Source organism: Anarhichas minor, unplaced genomic scaffold (assembly GCF_050575085.1).
Source record: "Anarhichas minor isolate MPS153535 unplaced genomic scaffold, ASM5057508v1 ptg000114l, whole genome shotgun sequence".
In the NCBI taxonomy this organism is placed as follows: Eukaryota; Metazoa; Chordata; class Actinopteri; order Perciformes; family Anarhichadidae; genus Anarhichas; species Anarhichas minor.
The window spans coordinates 531,811-556,500 of record NW_027466560.1 but is presented as its reverse complement, the minus strand read 5'-3'; the positions used below and the strand labels follow the sequence as shown (position 1 = coordinate 556,500).

At 44.5% G+C, this 24,690-nt stretch overlaps 1 protein-coding gene across 1 annotated transcript in view; it reads right to left on the bottom strand.

The window, feature by feature from the left end:
- Positions 1-24,690, bottom strand: part of cacna1ab (calcium channel, voltage-dependent, P/Q type, alpha 1A subunit, b) — a 110,884-nt gene that overhangs the window by 16,257 nt on the left and 69,937 nt on the right. Inside the window, exons 28-43 of the mRNA XM_076083010.1 lie at positions 22,965-23,064; positions 21,829-21,989; positions 20,915-21,052; positions 20,536-20,737; positions 20,269-20,433; positions 19,357-19,467; positions 18,994-19,077; positions 14,796-14,912; positions 14,616-14,681; positions 13,735-13,826; positions 13,383-13,533; positions 12,401-12,528; positions 11,742-11,838; positions 3,947-4,052; positions 3,437-3,544; positions 845-948 (exon numbers count right to left, since the gene is read on the bottom strand). Of these exons, the coding sequence (XP_075939125.1) occupies positions 845-948; positions 3,437-3,544; positions 3,947-4,052; positions 11,742-11,838; positions 12,401-12,528; positions 13,383-13,533; positions 13,735-13,826; positions 14,616-14,681; positions 14,796-14,912; positions 18,994-19,077; positions 19,357-19,467; positions 20,269-20,433; positions 20,536-20,737; positions 20,915-21,052; positions 21,829-21,989; positions 22,965-23,064 (1,930 nt within the window). The remainder of the gene's footprint in view (positions 1-844; positions 949-3,436; positions 3,545-3,946; positions 4,053-11,741; positions 11,839-12,400; positions 12,529-13,382; positions 13,534-13,734; positions 13,827-14,615; positions 14,682-14,795; positions 14,913-18,993; positions 19,078-19,356; positions 19,468-20,268; positions 20,434-20,535; positions 20,738-20,914; positions 21,053-21,828; positions 21,990-22,964; positions 23,065-24,690) is intronic.

The window sequence follows — 24,690 nt, the reverse complement described above, 5'->3', positions numbered from 1 at the left end:
ATACTCTCCATCCACCGGTGCACTCCTTCGTTCGGCAAAATGGAAATACCGTTATCTTAGTCAAGAGCAAAATTTGGATTTTGTTGTTTCACGTCAAATTTGGGATCAAGCGCTGAAACAGCAGGAGTGAACAGGAGGTATTATGAGTGGAGAGATGTTTCCCCACACGTCCGCAGTGTGGATCCAAAAAATACAGAGACAGAGAGCGAGTGCATCTCAAAGGCATTCATCGACAAGAGAGGGAAGAGCACTGACAGGGAACAAGAAGGTAAGGCCATGTGGTGTCATCATCAATGCTCAGAACATTACCAACAACAACAAAAACATATTTGTAAATCGGTAAACCTTTGCAACACCTTAATCCTCCTCGCCAGGTGCAAACAGCCCGCGGTGAAAAGAAAATCAAAAAGCAGCCGAAAAGGTCGCTAACTAGCTCGAGAAAGTCAAACACCCTCTGTTTGCAAGCGTGACAAAAGGCTGGCCAAGAGAGCGACAAGGTGCTGGAAAAAAAAGGACGCAGATTTTGTTTTAAAGTAGCATGCTAACAAAAGGTACAGCACAGGCTGAGAGGGAGGTCGGGTTTGGGTGAACACGTGAAGACAAGAAAACCTGAGGAAGTGAGGGTTTGTTTGGAAGTGTAGCCGTGAGCTTACGTTGGATTTAAATGTACAAGACATGGTTCTTGTGCGTTTAAATCCATATTTGGCAGAAGAAAGGCAAAATTCAGTCCAAGGGCTAGTGGAGGCGGTATCAAACAAGAAGAGGACTGGCAGGAGGCGGAAGAGTAAAAAAGGAATAAAGGTGTCTTTTTGCGTTCTGTGAATTTCTCTGGGAGGGAGTCTACCTGTTCCTCTCGCAGCGCCTGCAGCTTTTTCGTCTTGCTCTGCCGGTAGTATTCCATGATCATCATGGCAGCGTAGATTTTGCCCACCGTCAAGTCTGTGGCTGCTGAGAAAATGACAAGTTACCCTGCAAGATTAGACCCGAGTGAGATGGGACCCTGAGCCGTTGGGGGGGGATGGGAGTGGGGCACGAGACAAAAAGATTAAAAACGCAAATCACTGACAACATGCAGAATACACACAGCAGCTGGGACAATTCTGTTTCACGTCAACTCCTAGAAAGTTTAATCTAAATGTTTGGTTCTCGAATTTCGGATAATTCCATCATCTAAGAGTATTTGGTCAGTGGTAACCAATAATTGTAAGCGACAAACACTGTGTTGGAGGAGCATAAAAACGCTCACAGAGAGGGACAAACATGTGCTTTTAAATATGCATTATAATATGCATGCAAACATACTTAACTTTCATGCGTGCATGCATCCTTTGGGTTCACAAAACCTCATTCTCATTGGCTAGTAAATCTTTCCAACACAGGGCTTGAAATCATTTAATGTAATGATATTATGTACAGCTATATGCATAAAAAGGCAAGTTAGGCGGGTCTGTTTGTTTGCTGATGATGTACTTCTGAGCACTGCAAGTGCAGAATGTAGATTTACATTTTACCCCCAGGAAAATATGCCAAGTTGACAAATTTTGGGGCTGAGATGAGGCATTCAAAATAAAAGGAGGAAAATACTCATCGTAACAGAAAGTAAAAATGGTCTTTTGTTGTCTTCAAGCAACATTGGTAACCACTGTCTAAACGTTCCCTGTGAAGCTTCAACTGAAACAGAACTGAGCTCACTCTGTGGTGTACAACCAAGAAATAAAATATTACAACACTGTACAATTATTAACACAACAAAGCCAATAGTCTTTTCACAGGCAGATGCGTTTCCTATACTATACCATTTAGCATTCTCGTATTACTTCACTGTCACCTAACCGTGTCAAACCGTGAGTTTGTTTAACCTCAACATTAAGGCTGAGGACCCGGTAGCCACCTCACTAGGAAACACGTGGACGCCTCAGTCAAACTATCCCTGGGAAACAGGAGCTCAATGTTTTTCTAAAAACTCCGGACATGTATCCCCAGAGTTTGGATGGAACACACAGAACATTTAAAATCAGAAAAATATTGAGCTTTGTTTTGGTTGTCCAATAACCGAACCGCGTAGGTAACTGAAGGAGTGGTGTCCTTTTCAAAGTGGCATGGCTACAAGTCGTACAGCATTAAAACGTGTAGAAACGTGTGATAATATATGGCCACACATATCTCATACCTATGTGTGTAATACACCTCATTAGCTGCCATGCATTTAGCCAAACAACTTGGTGCTTTTGCTAAACATGCATCATTTCACTAGCATTTCACTAGCACTGAAAAAGGTCATTCATCACAATAATTTTGAATAAACCTATTAGCCTAGATCTGTTTTACTAGTTCAGTTGTTGTTTAATTCTTCCTGTAGTGAAAAGACTTCTATAGAGGATCTTCTATAGCAGGCACCCCCTGATACCAGGCCTTTCTGAATGGGTGGAGAGATCAGTGAAGGTGTGTGCGCTACCGTGTTCACTCTGATGTGATCTATGTGTCGGATTGTCGTCCGTCTGTGTCTATTTGAAAGCCTAAATGAACTGAAACCGACGTCAAGCTCAGTGTTAGCGAAGTAAAAGGATGAAGAGCCCAGCCTCCAACCGTGTGGCGAGCGACGCTGGGGGAGACGAGGGAAGCTATCTACATGCATTGGGAGGTAAAGGGGGTACCACGTGGGGATCGGCCCCGTCTAGGACGCGGCTCCGTTGGAGAGAGCCGGGAGGCGGTCAGAGATTCTGGAGGAGTAAAACGTGTGACCGCGAGTCACATTCTGGAGCCATTTACCGGCAAAAGGAGAGCTCCCAGATTATTCTTATTCTTTTAAACTTTGAACAGCGAGTGAGATGCCTGAGTGTGTTTGTTAGCATGCTAGCAGAGCCGCTGTAGCAACAACAGTTCTGTGCACGTGTTTCTGCTACGACATTGTTAACAAGCACACGACTTCTGCATGTCCCCGCCCCCAATATAAGGAGCCACCATAAAGACTTTGGATTGGTTCTGCTATACAGGTTTTATTAAAACTATAATTGTTTTCACCAAGTTTTAGCAACAAAACAAGGGTCTCTAGTTGAGCGAAGCGTTTAGAGACTGACTTGTGGCTCTACCTGTGCCACAAGTCACCCAATAGCGATGCTACATGAGACACCAACGTTTATTATACATATCCTGCGAGCAATGAATCTTGATACCCAATGTCATGGCAATCCGGCCGGAGATATTTCCTCTGGACCACAGTGTCGGAGACGTCTGGATACACAGAAACTACGCGGGCGTATACATCTATTTATATGTATGTTCAGTATGTGTGTTTATGCTGTAGTGGCCTGATCAGGAGATGCGAAGCAGTGGATGACACTGGCTGGTAGAAGCTGTCCTCTTGGTGAGTTGGTGATCGGAGACACACACACACACACACACACACATCACTATGCGCCATAAGTCTGCAACTTACCCTTGTGCGGCGTAACCAGCAAGTCCAGTGTCTTCTGCGATAAATTCGGCCAAATAGCCATCATCTCCTTTCTCAGCTCCGCATCCATCTGGTGCTTGTCTGCACCGCCTGAGTGGCCCCCGCAAAACCAGAGTGCCCACACACACACACACGCACATCATTTGAACACACAGACAGCACGCATGCATACATCCATACATATGCAAACACCCCCCCCCCCCCCACACACATAAACACAGGGCAAGAAGGTACAGGCCAAAAGGAAGGCACAATGGCACAAAATCCCCAAATAAAATGTATTTATCCATTCACGCGTGCACACATTCACCCAAAACAAAAAGGTTATTTGTTAGAGTTTTGTTATATTTCATACAATAATCTAGATCATTCTTGTTGTGGAGAGACAGACAGAAATTGAGAGGTGATAAAGTCATACCCAGGAATACCCAAGAGTGACAGACAAGAAAGCAACAGGTAGAGTAAAGGGTAGAGAGTACTTGAGGGCCGTACCCTTGGCAATCTTTATATCCAGTGCTGTCCTGATCAGAGCCATGAGGGTGGAGTTAAAATGCACCGAGTTGTCATCTGCAACCGGCAGATCCATGCGCAGCAGCCTCTGTGGAGAGCCAGTCGGGATGAGAGGATGAGAAAGGGACGTGTCCTCGCTAAAGTGTGCTGTGCCTGAACCTCCAGGAAGGGGAAGGGGTGAGGGGCTGGGGGGGCCAGGGGTTGAGAGAGCTCCATAGACAACAGCCAATGGTGGATTGGTTTCATTTAATGTTCACTTGAACAGATTAGAGTCGAGGAAAGGATGACTGAGTGTCACTTTGATTCTGTCAGATATGATTCTGATCAATGCTTAAAAAGTCAAGTCAGTAAATTTCAACTTGAGGCACTTGAGTTCTAAAAGTCCTCTGACAAATTCGTCCTACATGAAGTGACGGTTGAGCATTCGTGTGTTAAAGGCTGCCGCACAGTTTTGGTAACTTCATTAGTGCATGCATTTGCTTGAAGAAAGAAACTTGCGTCTCCTGTGTTTCCAGCGATACTCTACGAAACAGCACAGCTATCCAACGGAGGCCATCTGCTGCTAAGCAACTGTGACAGCCGAGAACCACAAGGAAGAACAATCGGAGCCAGAATGGCCTCCGACCCAACCTGTGCCCATGTTCCCCAAATGTGTGAATGCATTGGCGCATTTACACATCTCTGTTGTTACACACATGTAGATATAAATATTAAACAGTACACATACACCAAACCCCCATACCCCCCCCCCCCCACCACCCAACCCTAATCCCTCCCTGCCCACTTACACACAACTATTTTCACAGACTGCAATTAAGGGTGCTTAATTGCAGTCCTTTGAAGACAAAATAGGTCGACTGGAGAACAATAACAGTATCACTGGTGTAATTCTGCTATTTTTCAGGAGACTGCTGTTGTTATATTTAACTGAGGCATCTGCTATAGAGCTCCCCCTACCTGTAAGGAGGTTCCCTGTCTTTTACAAAGTATACTGTACCAGGTAAAACCAATGGAGAAACCTGCGGATAGAACAAAACAAGCTGGGCCCAACTGGGGCCGCTTGCCGTTCCTATCCGACCAGTTGGCGTCCATTGGATTTACCTACGAACATGAGCGTTGGGCACTCACGATTGGCAAGCACGGCAGTACGATGGCGGGGTTGTATGCATGCTCGTGTGTTCCTGAGTGTGTGCGAGTGTCAGGCATGCCCAAAGCCAAGTGTTGCGGCAGGCTGGTGGGCATCGGCCAACATCCACAGCGCTCGGCGTGCAGCAGGCGGGCTCAGTGTCGCCCATAGCCATGCGACAGAGAGTGCGACGATCGCATGCGACACAACACCCTCCTGGAAAAAAAAATCCCACAAACCCTGGACACACAAAGCATGCAACATGCCTTTACTTCACTCCCATTATCTAAGCCCAAACTCTCCCCACCTACCCAGCCCTCAAACCCTCCCCTCCCCCTCCCCCCCCGACTTCCCTCAAAACCCACTTTCACAGTACAAGTAGCCGTGCATCCGCACAAAGAGAGTATCCTCAATCCAACTTGGATTGATCCTACTGATTTACAGATTCATTTCTAATCATTTTGCTCTCTACGCTTTTACATTCATGGTTCCCTTAAATCAAAGTCAAATTGGATAGCGATGGTAGTATTTCATTTCAAGTCAAGATCTCTCTCAATGCCAAACGTGTGCAGTGTCTTAAGGGGGTTGTCAAAGTTAGAGAGGATTAGAGTTGTGGCATTCCCTGGAAGAAGAAAAAAATAATAGAGAAGATCAAAAAGAGATGATTGAGGTTCTTTCTGTATTTTTTGTTTTGGACCAACCAGACTTTATAGTAGTAGAACTGTAGGGTAAGGGGACGGGGTCTACCAAAGGGGACACATGGTAGGGAAAGCGGTTAGTCGAGTTAAACTACAGGCGGCTCTAAGCTCGGTCATGAGATGTAGTTACAGATATAAAGGGAAGGGCGAGAATGAGGAGAGGAGGATCGTGAAAACACTGAAAGAGTAAAAGAGGAATCAAGAGAAAGTGGTTCAGTTGGGAATAACAGAGAGATGTGTGTGTGTGTGTGTGTGTGCAGATAGAAAGGAAAGAGAGGAGAGAGGCTGAGAATTACAAGAACAAGACAAGAGATAAAGACGAGGACTAAAAACAACACTGACATAAGTTTACTAAGAAGAGGTCAGCAGCGATACACGGATATCAAAAGTAAGGGAAGGCCTTGTGTCTACTAAAGGGAGGATCAAGAGCTTTGCCTGTAAGCATTACGAGTGATGAGTGTCAGAAAGGTCTTGATGTCTAACCTTCCCCTCTCTGTTCTACCAAGAAACCACGAGGAGTTTCTGATCTCAAAAATGTCCTTTAATGGACTTTGTTTTGTGTGAAGTTGTGTCAATGAATACTGGAAGGCTTTGATGGCTGAAGTATGTGATGGGGACCACTGCTGATACAGGTTGACATTCTGGAGAGAAACAGAAGAAGAAACGGAGAGGTAAGGTAGAGACAGAGCCGGCTTGGGGCGGAGAGAGGGATGAGGAAATGAAGGTGGATTGCTGATCGCTGACGGACAAGTGGACGTGGAGGCAGAGGGACAGAAGACTTGACAGAAAGAGAGGAAACTGAGAGGTAGAACAAAACGAGTAAACAACAAAAATGAGTAAAAAATGAAGCGGAGAGCAGAGCAGCAGGAAAAGACGGACTGACACCCAGATTCAGTAGGAGTTTAGCACAACGGAACGTTTGCATTATTTGATCAAAGTCATCCTGCTCTACAGAATAGTTCAGTGTAGTTAATATTACTTTATATGTAACTTCACAAGCAAGTCAGGACAGTAAAGAGGGAGTTTCAGTTTAAGACGGACTGGCGATCGAAGCGCAATACTATTTGACCAAAATTTGGAAAAACTGTCGAGTACTGAAAACGTTGAATGTCTGGTCAGATTTAAATCCAATAACACAGCCATTTTAATTGTATGTACACTATGCGTATTTCATCTAAAGGAAGTCAGATTAAGTATCATTTTTTATCAATATTGGAATTTAAAAAAATAAATAAAAGAAGTTCCAATAATAAAAGCTTTGTGGTGCAAAGACGTTAGCTCAGGTAGATTAGCTTTACAGTTGATGCTCACATTTCACACTGTTAATTGGTGACGGATGGAAGATATTTGGCTTTTGCGTTGCTACTTTTCAGAGTATCATTGACAAGCGTCATCGGAGAAATGAAAGGAGCTCCACATTATCTGTCAGGCTAATCTGGATGTCAATAAGAGAGAGAATAAAGGAGAGGAGAGAGTAGGGCTTTATGGTCGAGAGAAAAGTTGGACAACAAAGACAACGAGGCAGCGGATGCTGAAATGCCCGACCCGAATCTTTACCCTGCTGGTCTGAGACACAAAGAGAAGCCAAACGACGCTGACGTTTTCCTTGGGTGTCAAAAAAAAAAATAGGCATCTTGAAAAAAAGACGAAAAACTAGAGGGGCCAGAACTTTTCCTACCCACTTTATTATTATTATTTGTATATGTGCACAGTGAGCGGTACAGTAGTGTGGTTTATGTGTGCACTATAGTGCCATCCACAGGAATAAGAGACGCAGAGAACTGAAGACAGACACCCTTGCCGGTCCTTCTGTACCCGCATCGTCGGCAAATAGTTGCACTTTAGATGTTTGTTTGAGGGCCTCAACACTAAAGATTTTCACATGATTTCCGTTTCTTATTGTGAAACAATACAATGTGTACATAATGCCGTATACGTATGCTCACAAAGAATATCAGTAATGACTTCAAACAATTTGTGTCCTGGGGTCCTTGGCGTCATTTACAGGATGTCATCTTTAAATGAATCAAAGCGATATCACATAAATTGGGATTTTGTGGTCAGAAAATATGATCTATTTATACATTTTGCATTTTTGCTCAACAATGGTGTCGAAAGCAGGCGTATTGAACAAGCGTATTTAATATTTGATTTACGTATCCTGCAAAATGCAGCTCGGTAAAACATGCAGGCATCAATTAGAAAACGATCAGAGGTAGTTTGCTTACTTTTTTTTAAGCGTCTTAATTTGTTACGGGAATTCTTTGTCAGATCTGTGCTCTATCGGTGTGTTTTTACGACTGGATTTTCTTGCGTGCGTGCGTCCGTGCAGGTTGCAGAAGGACTGGCAAAGCCTCCTCCGTTCCCTTACTCCTGCGGTCTGACGGGGGGGATAAAAGAAAAGAGGATCGACTACCACTCCACTATCACTTCACTTCACTTCACGACAAAAGCCCATCACTCCATCCCCGCGGTCGGAGAGAGAGAGAGAGGAGAGGACAGCGCTCACCACCACCACAACCACCACTAACAGACAATGAGGAGAACACCGCTGGGAGGAGGGAGGGAGGTGGAGGAGAGAGGGGGGAGAGGAGGAGAAGGAACGGGTGGGGGGGCGGTTTCAGCAGATGAGAGAGGAGAGGTTCTCCTCATCGGCGATGGGGAGGTATAAGGACGGAGATGGGAGGGGAAAGGGAGGAGGGATGGGGGGGGGGGGGGTGAAGGGAGAAGGGAGGGAGAGAGGGAGGTGGGGTGGTGGTTGTAGGGGGGCAGAGGGGTGAGGTGGGGGGCGAGTCTACCTTATAGGCGACCCGGGCGGGACACCTCTTCCCGAGGCCTAGCGGCGGACACATGTGTCTTAGCATCTGATACATGTCTGTGTAACTGATCCGGCCGCTGGGGTGGCCACCAACACACACATGCGTTCCAACAGACGCACACACACACACACACACACACACACACACACACACACACACACGACAGACAGGACAAACAAAGACGGACGACGAGAAAACGGAAAAAAAATAAAAATGACGAGGGGTAGGGAGAGGGAGGGAGGACGCAGACGCACAGAGGAGTGTTTGGAGGAGACAGGAGGAGGAAAACAAAAAGAAAAGAAACCGACAAAGGAAAGGAAGAGGGAGGGGAAACAAATACACAGAGGTTATTGTTTTGATCGCTGTGGACATGTGGTTGCTGTGGCGAGAGAAAGAGAGAAAGCAAGGGAAAGAGAGAGAACGGGGGAGTGTGTTACGTGGCTTCTAGTCTGGTTTACCATAAAGTAGGGGAGAGGAGAGGAAGGGAGAGAGGGAGAAAGAAAGGTTGGGGAAGGAGGGGAGATTTGGAGGAGGTGTTATTTAGTTTAGTTAGTTAGTTGTTGAGATAAACCGTTCTATGCGAGGTGAAAAGGGGATTTGGGATTTTGTTGTTGTTGTTGTTCTCTGCCCTCTTTCGCCGCTCGGATAGAACTGGCAGCGGGGCTTCTAGCAGGCAAAGAAAAGCACCGCTGCAGAGATCGGAGTGAGTCACAACGACGAGTCAATGCAGTCTGTTACCGAGGCTGCGTGTCCACCGGGAAACCTTCCGCTCACAGCTGCGCCTCCAGATGTTCGTGTGATACCCAAACTGGGCTAACGGCTACAGGCCTCAGTCCACCGCCATCGTCGGAATGTTTCCTCGCTTAAACCTCTCGTGGCAGCCAGCAGAACACTACGTTCCAATGCAAAGAAACTGCATCGTCGACTACTTTTTGAATGGGAGCGTATTTAAAAAAAAATCTCGGATCACGTTTGCTTTTGTATCACAAACACGTTTCAAATGAGTCAGGGTGGAGGATGCGTTGCATCTGTTGCCTAAACCGAACCAAGTAGTTCTGTCGCTTAAACCTAATGAAGAAGTTTTGTAGGATTTTTTGTTGTCGTCTTAAATCGCAACACTAACCACGTGCTCCAAATCCGTGAGAAAATCCGTTTACCTTGAAATGTAACTCAATGTAACTGCATTATTAATTGCATCTCTCCTCACAGGCCCTGACGCTCCTATGAACTCGTTTTACTGTCGTTTGATTGTGACTGCAATGATGCATGGTTACTTATTTATTTCACTCTGTGGAAATACAACATAATAAAATCAGCAAAGCATCTGAGCTCAGTTGAACCATGCAAACTATTTGCTCGAGCCACATAAGCCATCAGTAAATATAAATACTCAACACCTCATCGTATGCCACCGAAGCGACGTGCACTGCTGGATATCACCAGGGGTAAGTTGTAAAATATGTTGTTTGGATGATTTGAACTGACCCCCGAAGGCCGCGGCACCTTAAAAAAGATCTCAACGATTCTTCCCACGAGCATCTGTCGACACGGCGAGTTACTAAGAGGTACCTGGTGGACACAAGACCTTTTCATGTGGAGTCCCTGCCCCGAACCACACACACACACACACACACCCTGCCCCTTTCCTTCTTTCCCCAAACACCAGAAACCACAAACAGAGCAGGTTTGGCCACGTCATTGAAGTATTCCATTCGGTAGCAGTGAATACAAACTGTTACCACATAAGGCCCGTTACACTCTCCACTCAAGGGGTGCCGACAACAAGCATGCGGGATACACCGGCTCTGTGCTCACGCAACCAACGCTAACACGGGAGGTAATCAATGTGGTCTGAGTCGGGAGTATTCCTCATTATGTGTGTCTTATTATCGCACTTTATTGCCTTTATTTATGTATTTTTTCTCATGTGGTGTTGTTTAATTATCTTGTTATTTTTGTTTTGTATAATTGTCGTTGAGGACCCCTTTGGAAACGAGATGGTACATCTCAAGGGGTTAATCCTAATAAAGAATTTCCATATATTTACCATGAAAAGGTGGAAAACTTGTGGTTTTATGATACGCAAAAGAGACGCAAGCTGCTGCAGGATCAAGGTTGAGTAGGCGAGATGGCGTTGTGTTGTTTAGTTTCTTCTCTGGTAGTTTGCAGTTTAAGCAGCTCGATATCGCTGCAAAGTTCTAGCAAATTTTGGGACTTTAGACATTTAATTGTCCAATCAGCACGTCATGCATATCCCTTTGCATTGTTGCGTGCATTCTTTGTGAGGAGCTTGTAACAGGCCGAACACTCGTTTTAATTCCTTGAATCCTTAAAGCCACTCTGTGCAGGATTAAAAAAGAAGAAATCAGACTTTCAGGACATAAAGTGGCTTTAAAATATGTACATGGATTAAATATTACAGGCTGCTTAAGCACAGCGGTTCACACACACACATGTGTGCCACGGAGGCACACGAATCTGCAGTTTCTTTTCATTCCAACCACAACAGCAGCAAACAAACCTGCAGACTCTTGAGCCTCGATGACACGTGGCTAGTATTCAGACCAAGCCCTCTCTGCACAAGTCTCTGGTACTAAAGTGAAACCCCGCCTCCCTCAATCGAAAATCCCCAAAACTCAAACAAGAACAAAAATGCACATTGCTCCAAACCGTTTTTTTCTGCCCAGGCAAAAAATTAGCAGCAAGCAGAACTCAAAGACAACGGCTGACTGGAGTCTAGACTCTGGTGTTTACGTGAAGCTCAACTAAAAGTCAACACATCGGTGTCATTGTTCCCAGCGTTCAGTCAGAAGACAATAGCGAGTGCAGTGCACCACCTCATGCTTGTGTGTGTGTGTACAAGAGTGTGTGTGCATTTCTGCATTGTCCCAAACATTCTCATTGTCATGTCAGAATGCATATACAACATACCCCCCCCCACAAAAAAGAAATGATTCAATGGTGAAATGATTAAAACAACTGAATAATGCAAACCCAAACGGAAAAACCAAATGAAATAAAACGTTGAAGGAAAATCATTTGTTTCAAAAGTGATAAAGAGCGACATTCATTCCGTCTCTTAAAGGCGAGCAGGTTGCGTTTTAAGGTTGTGCTTTAGGGGCTTTTGTCCAAACCTTGCAGGCCACCCTATGTGGGCATTTCTTGCCAAGGCCCAGGGGAGGGGAGATAACTCGCAATAAACTGTACATATCCTTATAATGTATGCGCCCGCTGCAAGAAAAATACAAGGAGGGGAGGTTAAGTGAGGGAACACACAGAACACAGAGAGAGAGAGAGAGAGAGAGATACGATGATAGAGAAGAAGAAACGGGAGAAGAGGAGAGAGCATTTATTTACATTGAGAAATCCTCTCATGCAGACACTCATTACAGAGGGCAGAAGAGGAAGAGGAAGAGGAGAGGGTCATCTCAACTGTGGACTCACTTGTGGAAAGTTCAGAGAGGAAGAGAGAGAGAGAGAGAGAGAGAGAGGCAGAGAGACAGCTGGATAACCCTTTATTCTCAGGCCGGCTTTAACCGACCCACTTCAAACTGCTATCATCACACCATCCTGTTTCACCACAACTCTTCCCGGACGACATCACAACTCTTTTTCCCCCCGTTTTTTTTTGGGGGGACGGGAGAGAAAGTCAAGGGTTAAGAGATAAGATGGTTTACATTCAGCATAAGACTGTCAAACATGTGCAGACATATCTAACATCGGTCCACAGCAGCTCGCCTGTTTGTGTATTTGCTACTTCACGTGCGTGGTGTTGTTTTCGTGTGCCACTCACCAGGCGGCCGGGTCGTACTCGGCCCATATCCTTACATACTCGTCCAGGTGATGCGGCCCCAGGATGGAGGAGTCTCTGGTCAGGTACTCAAAGTTGTCCATGATGACGGCCACGAACAGATTCAGCATCTGGAAACGAGGACGAGGTGAAAGAGCTCAACGCAAAAATAATAAAACGTTTCCTTCTTTTTTTAAATCTTTCAAACTTTTTCAGAGCCTCCAAAAGTTGTTGTTTTGTGCCTTTCTTGACATCAACAATGTAAAGTCGAAATGACGAACAATTTGGCTCAATGAAACACTTAATTAACCTTTGGGTAAGCCCCGCCCCCTTCTCCTACTTCATCAAAGCTGTCAGAGCGACGTTAGCTTGGAGCTACACTCTCACTAACTGCACTCTGCATAAAAATCATCTAAATCTAGACGGAAGAAGAAACATTTTTTCAGAAGGGTCAACAATATGAAGGATATATGCAGGATGTCTGATGACTGATTCAGCAGAGAAAACAGGTTAAAAAGATAAAGATAGAAGCTGAAGTGTAAAACCATCACCTGGACATCCAGACAGAAGAGAATGAAGTTAAGGAACAACGCGTAGGTCTTTATTCACTGTTACAGAGAGTGTGCGAAATACACAGCATGTCCCGTCAATGTCCTGCTTTAATGCACGACATGCACGGGATCAGACTTGTCCAAAGGGAGTCCGTTTAGGTCCACAAACTTACGTGAAGACGGTTTGGCTGCAGGCTGGCTGCGTCATTTTACGGCGTAAAAAAACGTCTCTCGCACTCACGCATTCGTGTTTGTGAATAAATGTTTTGCAGTTTGCATAATGAAAGAAGTTGAGCATTAGTAAGCTTTTAAAAGGTATTTTTGTGACAAATAGGTTAGATTCACATCCTCTACAAAGGAGAAGTAACTGGATTCAATAAAAAGAACAAAAACACATTGATTATTGAACTGGTTGAAGTTGTTTTTGTTCTCACCAGGAAGGAGCAGAGGAAGATGAAGGAGACAAAGTAGGTGTAGGCGAAGGTGCTGCCACATTCAGGTTCCGTGTTCCCTGAGTCCGGGTCACATTCCTTACTGCCCAGACAAGCCAGCATGATGTCGTGCCATGCCTCGCCCGTAGCGCTCCTGCACGACGGCAAACACACGGAGAAAAACAGGAAAGAGCAGAATGCGTTGAATGGAGAGGCATCAGTGGTCAGCATCTACTCAAACCCAGCGCTGCTTTGGGAACACGAGAATTCACCGGAAAGATAATAACACGTACGAAATACGTCCGTCACATCAGAAAATGACGTTGTGTAAACCTCACACAAGACTCAGACTCACCTGAACAGCAGCATCAGGGCCATGATGAAGGTTCTGAAGTTATTGTGCTCGTTGATGGCGCTGTCGTCGTCCAGAGCCAAGTTCCCAAACAACTAAACGCGTGAAACGGTGGAGAAAGAAAGCGACCACAACAACAACAACAAAACCCAAACATTACTGTGTATTCTCCAGCATGAAAATGTTGTGTACACGTTATTGTATCAGTTCAGTAAAATGGCATTATAATCCGCAGTATAACACCGACAGGAGCCTAAGTACCCTTAGTACCTTTAGTTTTGAGTATTACTTCTGTACTTTAGTTCTTTACATCTCATCTCTGAATACAGGTCTTTTATTGGTAATGTAGTATTTTTACATTGTGGTATTGGTACGTTTACTGAGATGAAGGATGTGAACGTTTCTTCCAGCTGTTCACACATCTGCAGAGAAAACCGACTGACCCTAAAAGTCATTCAACATATAAATAGTACACAATATTATTGTCATTTTATGCCCCTGATATATTGATAATATAGTGGCATAATTATGCAAGTACACTCTTTCAAAGAGCAGTAAACCTTTAAGTCCCAAGAATATTCTGACATCAGAATTGGACTGTGAAGAGAATATTAAAATTCTCTCAGGCCCATGATCTTTAAACCCTGCTGTTTAGTAAACACAACCAGCAATATCGGGCTCAGAAGTTCATGTCCAAACATTACTTTTGTTTGGACATGAATATTATTAAAAATGTACCGTCGGTCAAATATCATCAAGGTCGTATCCATATATTGTTAAAGGTAAAAAACGACCGAGGTCATGTCCATATATTGTGATTTAATTAGCGTGACATGCCGACATAAAACATATCGAATGCTAAATTGAAAGTTGCAGCTACTCACCTGCATGCCGATGATGGCGTAGATGAAGAAGAGCATGGCGATGAGCAGGCACACGTACGGCAGAGCCTACCAGAGAAGAAGAAGGAGACAGAGGAAGTGTATACGTGTGTGTATATATATATATATATATATATGCCATTGTATGTACTTTAGACGCGTGTCTGTCCGTCGACCGGATACCTTGAAGGACTGGACGAAGGTCCACAGCAGGATGCGGATGGTCTCGCCCTGTCTCAGCAGCTTGATGAGGCGAGCCGCCCTGAACAGCCTCAGGAAGCTCAAGTTGATGAAGTTATCCTACAGACGGAGAACACGAGTCAGTTCAAACACACGACAGCGGCACAAACCTCCCTCTATCCAAACACAAAGAAAACAAAAAACAACAGCGGAGGAAAGAGAGGTCAAAGAGAGAGAGGGGGGGGGGGGGGGGATCAAACCCAATAAATCATAACCAACTGCAAACATAACGGCTCTTAGTAGATATAAACGGGAGAAAGACAGAAGGGAAAAAGTCAAAAGACAAAAGAAAAGACGAAAGAAGGAATAAGAGAGGAAATAAGGAAAATCATAATTCAAAGACTCTAAAGGTCATCATCCAATCTGGTACAGCAGAACGCTTTTTTTTTTTATAGAACCAAATGCACTGATCTCTGGGGGGCAAGCAGGCCACACAAGATGGAGCACAAAGCACTGTGCCTGTCAACCACACACACACACACACTCACACTGTGGCCCAAAGAGCATGGCTTAGGGTCGTCTGTGACGCCGAACTCTATAAAATGTTTGGGGGAGTTGGCTTTTGAAAATCAGAGAGACGGGCAGCAGCCGTTGTGTTTTAGGGTTGGACAAACTTGGTGCGTTTTCACACTTGGCTTGAAGCTTTGCAGGTTTTGTTGTGTTATTGTCAGCCCATTCTAACCTCAGTGGACCTACGGTGCGCCTCACACTACCACGCTCTACGCGGCCTTCAGGCTGGTCTCATCCTGCATTCGTAGATATCCCACGAAATTAGAAGTATGAAGACCACAATAGCACACACAGGAAGGATGGGTCCAACAAACATCCATCGTTCAGCCAGGAGATCGCTGTTTGTTCTCCGTGTTAAACGAGAAGTCGATGTAGATTAATTTGTATCGTAACTTGCGTAGTGTAGTCACTGTTCGTTTTTATGTTAACCCAAACAACAATCTTTTCCTAAACCTAACCAAGTACAGTTTTGTTGCCTAAACCTAAATAAGTAGAGTTACTGTCTGCATGTAACGAGCGGAAATTGATTGAAATTAGTAAAATGAGGACAGACGTCATACGAGCTGTTGTACGAGGATACAGACCGGGTCAGGTGACGTTAAATAAAGAGTGTCGATGGATGACGTAGGTGAGGAATAGTGTAATTAAGGATACCTGTCCCCAAATCTATCAAGTGTTTGGGGTGACTCTTGTGTGTAATGACTCTGCCTGCTAGACAATGAAGAAAGAAAGTACAGACTCGGGTATCTAGACCAAGTGTGAAGCTGCCCTTAAACACTGCGGCGCTGCGGCCTCGACGTGGACTCGGCCCGGTGAGCTTCTGAGTTTCGTTGGCGGTTCTTTGCGGCGTCACAGAGACGAATAATGCGATGGTACAACAGCCAAACTCCCTGCTGAGGCCCCGGCTCTTTGTGGTTGACAGGCAAGGCAGGAAGAGGAGCATGGAGGAGGGAGAGGAGGGAGGAGGGGAGGGACTAGCGAGCAGCCTCGGTGCAGGCGTGGTTCGGCATGGCAGCATACTTTTTCTTTTTTTAGAGGGAAGGACTGGCCTACATGCAGACCAGCAGGGGGCCAGTGGGGCTGAGCACATCCTGAGCTCTGGTTCACACATTCACTTACTCAGTTGCACTGTGAGATGAGATTTCTTTTTGTTTTTTCTGATTGTGTTTGAAAATGAGCATGAGTGGTAAACACCAGCTGGTAATGTTGTGATGACAACACACACACAAACGCCTTCATGAGGTTATTAAGTTGTTGCAGTTTAATCAGTTTAGTCTTTAATACATCCGGATGGAAAACGTTGGGATGAATTAAGCTTATTCTTAAAATGTAAAATGTTTTTATAAAGTATGTGCAAAGATGTCTTACACTAATAATGATCATCTCCATGTCATCAAGTGTCATCCTCCAGGAAGCACATGCACTGGGAGTCAAGGGTTAAGACTGGTCATGGGGGGGTGGGTGACTGGGGGTAAGGCATGGGTTGGGGGGGGGGGGGGGGGGTACGCATGACCAATGAGGATGCAGCAGAAAGCTTTGAGAGATAAATTACAAACCAACCAGATTCTACATGTGCCAAGATGTAGAAAGATGAATGGGGAGGGGTTTTATTTTTTTAATTATGTGTTTTTTTGTGAGTTGAAGTACATTGTGAGTGGGTGAGAGATATTTGTTTTTGTCGGGAGGGTGGGAGGTGGGGGAAGGGTTGGTCGTGTGTTTTATTGGGCAGGGAGGGGAGGAGGGGGGGGGGGGCATGGGGCGAAACGCACACCACCACCACCACCACCATCATCATCATCACAGCACCACCACCACATGGCATGGCGCAGCACGGATGGAGAACACGATGAAGGATTTCATAGTGCATTTTGATTGGATGGATTTTTTTTAATCAGAGGAGGAGGGAGTGGGGAGGGGGCGTAGGGCGCCAACAAAGTAGAGAGGTGTTTTAAAGAAAGCATGTAAAGAGATAGAAGAGGAAGACGGAATCATTATGGGCGTCATTAGAAAGTTCAAGTCAACACAACAACAGTTAGAGAGCGATGTGAGACACGGTGAGTTCAGCCCCTCTCTGACCACAGCTCTGCTACAAAACTTTGCACGAGAACATTTAATTAAAAATCGATACGGTGTAATTGAGAGTATCACAAAACATAATATCGCGATACTCGCGTGTGTCGGTATTTTCTTACACTGCTAGCTTTGTAAATCGAGTCTTTCAGCATTAAAAGTTTGGCTTTATTGTTAAATGCCGACACTAGAAGTTCGCAGAGCCGTCTTTTCTCCATGTTTGATTTGTTGGCTATCTTGCAGATCGTCGATCAGTCGGTGGAGCAAAACTCAAAGGGACTGGTGTTGTTTGGTAGATTTCTAGTTCAGTTTTGGGGGAGTGTAGTCCTCAGAGGAGTATCAAGATGGAACCAGCTGTTTTTTTGGCTTTGCCCACAATCACAATCTGCCAACGTCAACATGTGATTTCTAGCCAATACTAACAACATCTTGTACTCGATGTGCTAAAGCAGCAGGTTTGCTGCTACCAGCTGACAGAGAATCGATGGGATGTCTGAAACGTTCAGTTCGCTGTCGTAAAAACACCACTAAAGTCAATTAATGTCTCCTTTCAGACAGCCGGGACTTTGATGGAGAACGTTCAACGTGGCCAGTGGGCGCCTTTAATCATCTGAAGTCACAGTTGTTTTGCAGTAATAAGCGCACTGATCGTGACTCAAGTCAGTGTGAATTGAGAAGTGAACTTCAGAGACGTTTTATGAGTTCATAACCGAAACCAGGAAGCCAATTCGCAGTTTGACGTAAAGGTGAAAAAAATACAGAGTAAGTGGGCGACAGAGAGGGGCTGAACTTACACAGATATTCTTACATCTATAATCATATTGGGCTCATATGTATAGAATAATAACAGACACACAAGTGACAAAGTCAGGGTTAACAGTGAGAAAAACACAAGAGTGTGTTAACACACAACAGCACACTGACCCAGAACCGGGAAATTAAGTGGTGTGACTGGTTTGGCTCCAAAAAGAGAAATTTGGAGTGTTTGTGTGATGTTCCAGATAAATAACATCAAATGTATCTGAGTTAAACCTGACATAGACGTATGCACACACATTATATAGACACACAATAACACAATAAACTGTTGTTAGTCTCTCTGTTAATCTCTTTGGAATCAGAAATGTTCAACAAATGTTAGTTGAATTGTTAACACTGTTCATATTTGCTTTCTTGCCAAGAGAAGATCGAGACCACCTTTCATATCTGTACAATAAAGATACGACTCGATCACAGTAGCTGGCTAGCAGAGCTTAGCATTCAGACTGTAACCCGAGGAGGAAACAGTCAGACACGAGTGACAACATTTGTATCGTCCTAATGGTGCAATTTTATAATCTTCATTAGCACTGAGCATCGTCTCTAAACGTCTACACACAGCGGGTCCCTCTATGACTCCAGTGGACGGGACAACACATACATCAGGTCACTAACTGACAACAGGCGAAGGAAAATAAAAGGCGAGATCTATGAAAAGGCTGGTTTAGACATTGACAACTAGTCCGCCGAACCCGTTTCAACCATCAAGCGAAGAGTCGTCCAAACACTCCACAGCACTTACCCCTAGTTCTGTCACTAATATGTCAGTGACGCTTCCGAGGACGGAGACAAAATCAAAAATGTTCCAGGCATCTCTGAAGAAATTCTGTTGGGGGGAAAAAGAGAGAGAGAGAGAAGTGAGAGACGGTAAAGGTAGCCAATCGCGTCTCACGCCCCAGAATCAAAGGAGGCCGATCGCGTGGCCGCTGTGCGACAAACAACGGTATGTTCTTGGTTTCCTCAGGGACAGGAGGAACATGCTCTAGATCTGTCTGCCCAAAATAACCTGCTTCATGAATGAATAACAGGATGAAATGCTGAAGCATGTAGGACCGGGTCAACTTAGATCAGGAAGTGTCTGCGTCAAGGTTCTTCACGGCCTTACCAGAGGGCCAAAAGCGATGACCTTGAGGACTGATTCCAAGAAGAAGAAGGTGGTGAACACGATGTTGAGGTTCTTCAGGACCTCGTCGTACGTCTCTGATGCACCGTCAAACTAGAGACACGGAAAGAAAAAAAAACGATGGTGAGAACAGTAAAAGTAGATGGAAAAGTAGGAAATGAATGGTTTCTGTCAAAGCTAAACATCACACACATTTAAATATCGAACCATCTACGAGAGAATTGAATGGAGAGGGTTTTAATTGTTCTTCCATGTCAGCTAGTATTTGCAATGTATATCCTGAAACAGCTGATCAGTCATGTAAATGTTCGCCACCGTCAGAATTTATTTGTCAAAGGTTCTCTTTTTACGACAAATGTAAAAAAAAAACGCAATTGAGAGTTTTTGTATTGAATTTGCTGTCGTGACTGGAAACACAGCGAGTGTCCGTTTGAGATGAACTCTCTCTGAGCTCTGCTTTTGGTCTCCACCAACTCCAGTACTGTACTTAAGAACACATTTGAGGTACTAATACTGAGTATTTCCATTTTATGTAACTGTATACTTTTCCTCCACTACATCTCAGAGGTAAATGTTGTGCTTTTTACTCCACTACATTCGTCTGACAGCTTTAGTTACTTCTCAGATGACAGTTTTTCATCCACTTCCTGTTCGGTGAAATTGCTATTGAGTCACTTCATGCATAGTTATTGAATCCACTATTAATACAAACATATTGATTAATGCAGCTTTAAGAATGTGTTCAGTTCTTGGAGACCAAATTGAGACGGATTTGTGTAAATCTTCACCATCAAAGCTACGACGACGTTGCTTTTTGGCGGCCCCTGTGGACAAGAGCGGTAGTGTTTCCCTTTAGAGAAACCTCTCATGTTTTACTGCAGCGGGGACTCATACCTTCATCATGAGGACGATGGTGTTGAGTGCAATCAGAGCCATGATGCTGTACTCGAAGGGCGGAGACACCACAAACTGCCACATGCGATACTGGAAGCTCAGTTTATTCTTCGGCATGTGGCGAGTCAGAGGCCTGGCGTTGATGGCGAAATCTATACAGGCTCTCTGTAGGGGGGGGGAAGAGATAGGAGAGAAGAGTCACGTTACTTTTGTACATCTTTAAGAAGCTTTACAGGTAAAGACCAAACACCATGCGTCTCTCCTCACCTCATTCTTTTCTAAACTGTAGTCCTCCATCATCTTATCCCCCTGTTCCTGGAAGGTGATAATGATGAGAGCCACAAAGATGTTTACGAAGAAGAAGGGGAAGACAACGAAGTACACCACGTAAAAGATGGACATCTCCATCCTATAACCCGGGCTAGGGCCCTGATTCTCATAGGTGGAGTCCACTGAGTGCTTTAACACCCTGCGAGAGGAGGAGAGAAATAACACAAGTATTAGTATTTGGTTTGTTTTCAGATTCAAATGTCTGAAGATCACTGAAATGCTTTCACTACATGATTAATAAACATAGAAACCAAATCCCATAAAATTACAATTATGTGTGTGTGTGTGTGTGTGTTTATGAGAGCGTCCCACTCACTGCGGCCACCCCTCTCCAGTGGAGACAGTGAAGAGGGTGAGCAGGGCCCAAGCCACGTTGTCGTAGTGAAAATCGTACTTCTTCCACTCCCGCTTCTGAGCTTTAACCTCATCTCTCTCATACACCAGGTATTCGCCCCTGAAGGAACACACACACACACACACACACACACACACACACACACACACACACACACACACACACACACACACACACAAAACAAAGGCATCAATCAGTGAAAACAGACAGAAATGGAAAAGCATCAAGACTACAGTACACCCTACATGTCTATCTCTGTTTGTGTTTGACAGTATGAGGGTTAGGGTTGGTCCGGTCTATTATAGTGACTGCTTCTCATTGAATAAGACAATTTATATTTAAATTCCCAGCAAACTCCTCTAGGTGGCAGCATCTGCTCAACTGACACGACCGACCAAGGGCAAGTGATTTATGTTCAAAAACGTGAGTCATGAACATGTTTTTCTCTGTCTGGAACATTGTTATGGATTTTGCTGGAGAGGACTATGATGGAATCATATTAGAAGTTTTGCAACTTTGGGATCAAAGTGACCCCCGAAGGGTTAAGTCCACAATATTCATTAATATATAACTGTTATGGCAGGTATGATACGGAGGCTGATGATCTGTGTTTGTGTTGTTTTCTTGTGTGGTTCTCTTTGTTGTCTGTGAGTCTATAGTTAGCCGTTATGTTACGTTATGTAATATTCTTTTTCAGTGAAACATTTAAATACAGACAAAATGACTCAAAACTACGTGAAAAATACTTGTAGAACAGGCTGAAAATAACGTAGAACACTGTGGATTAGAAAAACATATACGCTCGTACTGACATATTTGTGTTTAGTTTTTTATTGAACTAAAAAGAGTTTGAGTTTGCTGTCTCTGGCACAAACCTGCAGTCCCGCTCGAACTCTTTGGATTCGTCCGTGCAGAAGAAGAATCGGCCTTTGAAGAGCTGCACGGCCACCACGGCGAAGATGAACATGAAGAGCATGTAGACGATCAAGATGTTCAGCACGTTCTTCAGGGAGTTGACCACGCAGTCAAACACCGCCTGCGAAGGAAGAGACGGAGACATGAGCAAACACACACACACGGGCTGGATGACCCTTGACCTCATTTATCAGAAGATACCGAATGCATAGATCAACGGTCACAGCTGTGGTGTTCTGATAACTTCCGGCCTATTGTTAAACCTTTTGAGGGCAAATCCACAGTTATGAGAACTAAACATACAACGTTTTAATCAAAGGCATGCTCACTTATTCTGTGGTTATTCCCATAGACTGTAATAATTAGAGCTGACGCAGTCACTGTGACGTCACCCATCCCACCCATTTGTGGACTGCTGTTTTGAAGCCTCAAATTTGTCATTTTGGATGTCGCCATCTTGGATTTCAGCCGTGCTCTTGATCTTGGTTTTTTTGTTGTTGTTGTTTTTTTGTATTTTTTTAGGCAACCAAAATGTTACAGTTAACTTTCATGAAGTAAAAACACACTGTGAAAGAGTTAAAGTTGTAAAAACACGGACAACGCCGTGGTAGATACCTGTCAATCACAGTAAGCCCCGCCCCTAAAGCATCCCCTGCTTTATGGTCTGTTTGACTCTAAATGGACCATAATGTACTAAATGAACATCATGCTGTATTGAAGAAGACTTGAAACTAGAGATTGAGACCATAAACTCATGTTTACAATGTTTACTGAGGTAATAAATCAAGAGAGAAGTAGTCATTTTCTCATAGACTTCTATACAACCAGAGGAGTCGCCCCCTGGTGGACACTAGAGAGAATGCAGCTTTGGCTTTGGCTTCACTTTTCAGTATTGGAGGTTGCCGCCGAGTTAATCCCACAAAAGTCTTCATTAGTTATAGATGGATAGAAAATGCATCAATACATCACTAAGAACTATTCTCAGTTGAGTTTGTTTCCCATCATGCTTTTGAAAAGGAAATATACTATTGCAAAAGTAGTGAGAAGAAGGTGTACGTAAATCAGATGCACCGGCGGACTTGCTGAGCCTTTTTACCTTTAACTTGGGGAGTCGTTTGATGGTCTTCAGAGGACGCAGCACCCTCAACACGCGGAGGGACTTGATCGTACTGATGTCTTTGCCTTTGCTGCTCCCCCTAGAGTTCAGCCAGAGAACAACAACGAATGTCAGATATGGAAAGATCATAAAGGGCTCTTAAAGCACCCTCTAATACTACGGAAACAAACACAACCTCTATAGTGACAATCTACAGTGAAAGCAACAACATGATGTGACACTTGTGTCCACAGCGTCAGTGTGGACAATCAAAGCTCTTACAGTCTCTTCTTCTGCAGGAAAAAAAGAAACTTTTGAGTGCACGTCAAACATGAAACCCGTGGGAGGGAAAAGCAATCAGTTTCCTGACCGTTTGGTTTCATGGACATCAAGAAGCATCATCATCATCACTTTCTTTTTGCTATAATCTTCACCATGATACATTAGACATTCCATATCGAACAGGCATCTCCCGGCAGAGTGCCCGGCCAAACCTCTTTCTTTCTTTTTCAGTGGAACACGCTGTTCGGTTCTTCGGAGGGGGAAATGGGGGAGTTTTTAGATGCGGAAACATGAAGCGTGGACTTTAAAGAACTACATGTCTAGGGTTATTTTGATATAATCCTGAATTCGGAAACACTAAATGAACTGATCTTGGTCGGTTTCACATAGCTTCCTTTCAATTGAGTCCAGATTTTCAGAAAATGGTGTTCTGATTATATTTTCTGGGTCGGGACTGCAAACTGACTGCAAGACTCGAGGAAACGGAGGCTATGTGAGACTCTCGGGACATGTCACAACACAGAAAAAACATGTTGAACCAATGGTGTCAAACGAGGCACGAGAGCGACCGGGCGCGGGGGCGTGGGGGGCTTAAGCAAAACTCCCTTTGTCGAGTGTTTTAATGCGCTGGCGAACCCCATAACTGAACACTCTGCTCATGATTTGTGAGCCCATAAACCAATATCAGTTAGGGGGGAAAAATGGTGGTGTCGAGGGAGTAAATAGCCGAGTTGATCTTTACTGTAAGTGGATGGGCCATTTAAAAAAAATATAAAAAAAGAAAGGCAGGAGGCGCCTGGACGCTTGCCAAGCCTGAGCAGAAGAGAGGGTCGTCCATCAAGGCTCGCTCTTTAACGATGAACTCAGTTCCCGCGGCTAAAAAACCCCCCAAAAAACGCAAGACGATTCAATTCGAGGCTGATTGATCGAGTCCGAGACCTCGGGAAAGTTCTACGAGTCTGCAATGTGTGTGCGAGAGTGAGACTCCGATCGATTATCAATCGGCCTTCCTCCGTCTGAAGTTGAGCAGGACTGAGGTCTCTCCATCAGAGCAGCTTGGGAGGAATTAAGAGTGAAGCCCAGTAGGGCCATTGGTGTTATAGGGAAAACATTCCCTACACACACACACATGCACGCACACATGCACGCACACGCTAGCGTAACGATATCGGCGCAACAGCTCTTTGAGTCTCACGACTAAATGTATGAGTTTGGTTAGTGTTCCTAACGAACAGATGTTTCAGGGTGTTCCTTCAATGGCAAATCAAGAGGATACTCCACACAAAACAATATCTGTGGTTTGAGCACCTGTTGGACTATAAGGTGGCTGTAAAAGGCTTCTTGCCTTTCACTGAGCACAGCAGGTGTTGGAAGCTTGGATTTGTGTCTAATGGACGCAAACAGTGGAGACTGATAATAGAAGAGAGAGAAAAAAGTCCACAGC